General features: G+C 30.6%; 1 protein-coding gene across 4 annotated transcripts in view; it reads right to left on the bottom strand.

Moving 5' to 3' along the window:
• The window catches only part of LOC106879863 (dual 3',5'-cyclic-AMP and -GMP phosphodiesterase 11), a 237486-nt gene that overhangs the window by 96789 nt on the left and 137612 nt on the right, over nt 1–3085 (bottom strand). For 3 of the 4 annotated variants that reach the window (XM_052966180.1, XM_014929579.2, XM_052966181.1), the window contains exon 6: nt 1003–1032. The exons of the other annotated variant lie outside the window; for it this stretch is intronic. In XM_052966180.1, coding sequence (XP_052822140.1) covers nt 1003–1032 — 30 coding nt within the window. The remainder of the gene's footprint in view (nt 1–1002; nt 1033–3085) is intronic. 4 annotated transcript variants of the gene reach the window in all.

The following is a 3085-nucleotide window of genomic DNA, read 5'->3' as shown; positions in this document are numbered from 1 at the left end:
TATATATATATATATGTACACATGTATGTGTGTATGTGTGTGTGTGTGTGTGGGTCCTTATTTATATATACTCAACTTTATATATATGTGCTCAACTGGTACTTATTTTATTGACCCCGAAAGGTTGAAAGGCAAAGTTGATAACAACAGAATTTGAAACCCAAAACATAAAAAGTTAGAAGAAATACTGCAAAACGTCTAACAATTTAGCCATGTCACAACCTTAATTAGACTGGAATTAATAATAGTACAAGAAGTAAGAGTATGAAGAAAGTAATTATTAATGCTAATAGCAATTGTAAATTACAAGTAATTAAAAGGATCAAATAATTATTTGGAATTATTGTTAAAGCATCTGTTAAAGGAATAATGTCGCATTGCCAAGAAAACATTAGCAACGGAGAGAATTATTAGCAATAGAAAGAATTATTAGCAACAGAATGTGAGTGTATGCGATAAGCTTTTGGCAAATGTGCAAGCGCAGTTTAACCCTTTAGCATTTAAGCTGGCCACATCAGGCCCAAATCTTCAAACTGATCACATCTGACTTCTCACCTACCCCATAATGCCATTCTAAAAGTATACAATCACATCATTGAAATTGCAAAGCTATGAGATAATGCATGATTAATTGAAGACAGTGTGAATAAATAAGTATTAGGCTTGAAATATAATCTGAATGCTAAAGGGTTAAGCTATGAAGTAGTCATGGATTATAAGAGGTTTTGGTAACACCATTAAAGATAAACGACCAACAGTGAAGGAACAGAAGTGAGAGAAAGAGACTAAGCGAAAAAGATCAAGATTGTTTAGAAAAGGTGCAAAAATGAAGAGAAATTTATTTGTAAAAGTAGCATTCTTAAGTAAGAGAACAATGGATCCCTAAAATTACAAAGGTTTACATTTGGTGTTAGTTAATGAGTTAAAAATATATGTAATGCTAAATTAGGGAGAGAGATAAAATGAAAAAAAAAAAAATGAATTTGCAGTAGAAATAATCACCATTTTACCATTAATCCTCTTTTTCCCATCCTAAAAAGAAAAGGAAAAGCAAATAGGCTAATAAAAGCAAAAGAGATGTTAAATAAAAGAATAAATAAATAAATAAATAAATAAAAAACATTTCTGATGTTTTTCATGAACAGCAAAAAAAAAAGAAAAAAAAAGAGATAAGCAATATATAAACATTCATAAAGGAATGCATGAGGGGAAAATATTGTCATATATAATATGAATAAATTAGTCATGATTGTTGTTTCCCCTTAAGCAAGGATTTGAACTCACAACGATAAAGTCACCAAACTAGAAGATATTATATATTATAAATATTAATTATATCCTTCATTTATCACATGTAATTAACCCAATTCAACCAAATACAAGAAAATACATTTTATGTAAAGTACAAGTGTAGCTTTTTGATTAAAAAGTTTGTTTCTACAACCACATGGTTTCAGGTTCAGTCCCTCTGCATGGCACCTTGGGCAGGTGTCTTCTACAATAGCCCTAGGCCAATCAGAGCTTTGTGAGTGGAATTGGTAAATGGAAACTGAAGAATGCCTGTCATGTATGTGTGTGTGTGTGTCCACTACCAAAGCCTTGCGAGTGGATTTGTTAAATAAAAACTGAAAGAAGCCTGTCATGTGTGTGTATGTTCGTTTGTGTCGCCTTGCTTTGACATCATTTAACCATTTTGATACCAAACAACTCCTGGTTCAACCATACCAACTTTCTGTTTTAACCCTTTCGTTACCATATTTATTCTGAGATGCTCTGTGTTTCTTTGAATTACTTTAAATATAACAAAGAATTTAATAAAATAACTTAGTTTTATCATTAAGCTAGTGTTATGAACATAAATTGTGACTTAGGTTTTGGTGGAAGATTTTAATTCAAAATTTATAAAAACAAAATATTTGTACTCAGAGCCAGAGCCGGTTTCAGCCAGGTTGGTAACAAAAGGGTTAAAGTGATCTAAATTAAAACCTTTCGTCAAACTTTCATGTTAATTTGTATTCCATAAACCAATTTAATAATGATCATGTTATTTTACTGAATTCTTTGTTATATTTAAAATTAACTGAAAGGAACTTATAAAAGTAACACCAGTTGATTCTTACAAGGAATGGTAAGCAGTTTAAATGTGAATTAATCCAATACAGGCTGCAACAGACTTGAGCAATCCAATACAGGCTGCTATGGAGACTTGAGCATTGCTATAAAAATTTGTAATTTGGAAGAAAGGTTTCCATTATTTCTCTTAGTAGAGGAGGAGGTTGTTTAAAAAAAAGAGGCTACTAATTGGGTTTATGAATTCTGGTGGGAGAGAAAGCAAAGATGACCTGGCAGGATTTGAACTCACAACATAGTCATAGGTGAATGCAGTTAGTATGTGTGTGTGTGTGTGTGTGTGTTTATACATAAATAAATAAATAAATAAATAAATATGAATATATACACAAACTTATATACATGGACACACAGACACACGTACATACATATATATATATATATATATATATATATATATATATATATATATATACATGCAAACAAAGATATATATATATATATATATATATATATACACACACACACATACACAAATATACATATACACATATATACACACACACACATACACAAATATATATATATATAAGGTTGAATAACCAAAAGCAGAAACCTGTTTGTGGATATCTGTAATTGCATAATATTTTAGTTTGTGTTGTTAAATGTTTTAATTCGGTCTGTTTTCCTCGCATACTGTTTTTCTCTGTTATATTAGTGCGCTACGGTGGATTATTTAAGACTTGGCTCTTATTTCTAGCAGGTAGATGCTCATTAAGCATCATTACGATATTTCATAGCTCCTTAAAGCTATCATAACTGCGTTCCACCAATGCTAATACTGGTGATATCATCAAATTTTGAATTTATCCACAGATGATATGAACAGTAGTGACATCTAACTTCAAATCTCAGTGTTTGAATATTTCATTTAAATATTTTTACGCACCATGTGTTCTGATTTTGGCGCAAAACAAAACCAGTTGCACAGTCAGAGACTAACGTGAACAGTCAT

Source organism: Octopus bimaculoides, chromosome 3 (genome assembly GCF_001194135.2).
Source record: "Octopus bimaculoides isolate UCB-OBI-ISO-001 chromosome 3, ASM119413v2, whole genome shotgun sequence".
Classification (NCBI taxonomy): Eukaryota; Metazoa; Mollusca; class Cephalopoda; order Octopoda; family Octopodidae; genus Octopus; species Octopus bimaculoides.
This window is presented reverse-complemented; position numbering and strand designations above follow the sequence as displayed.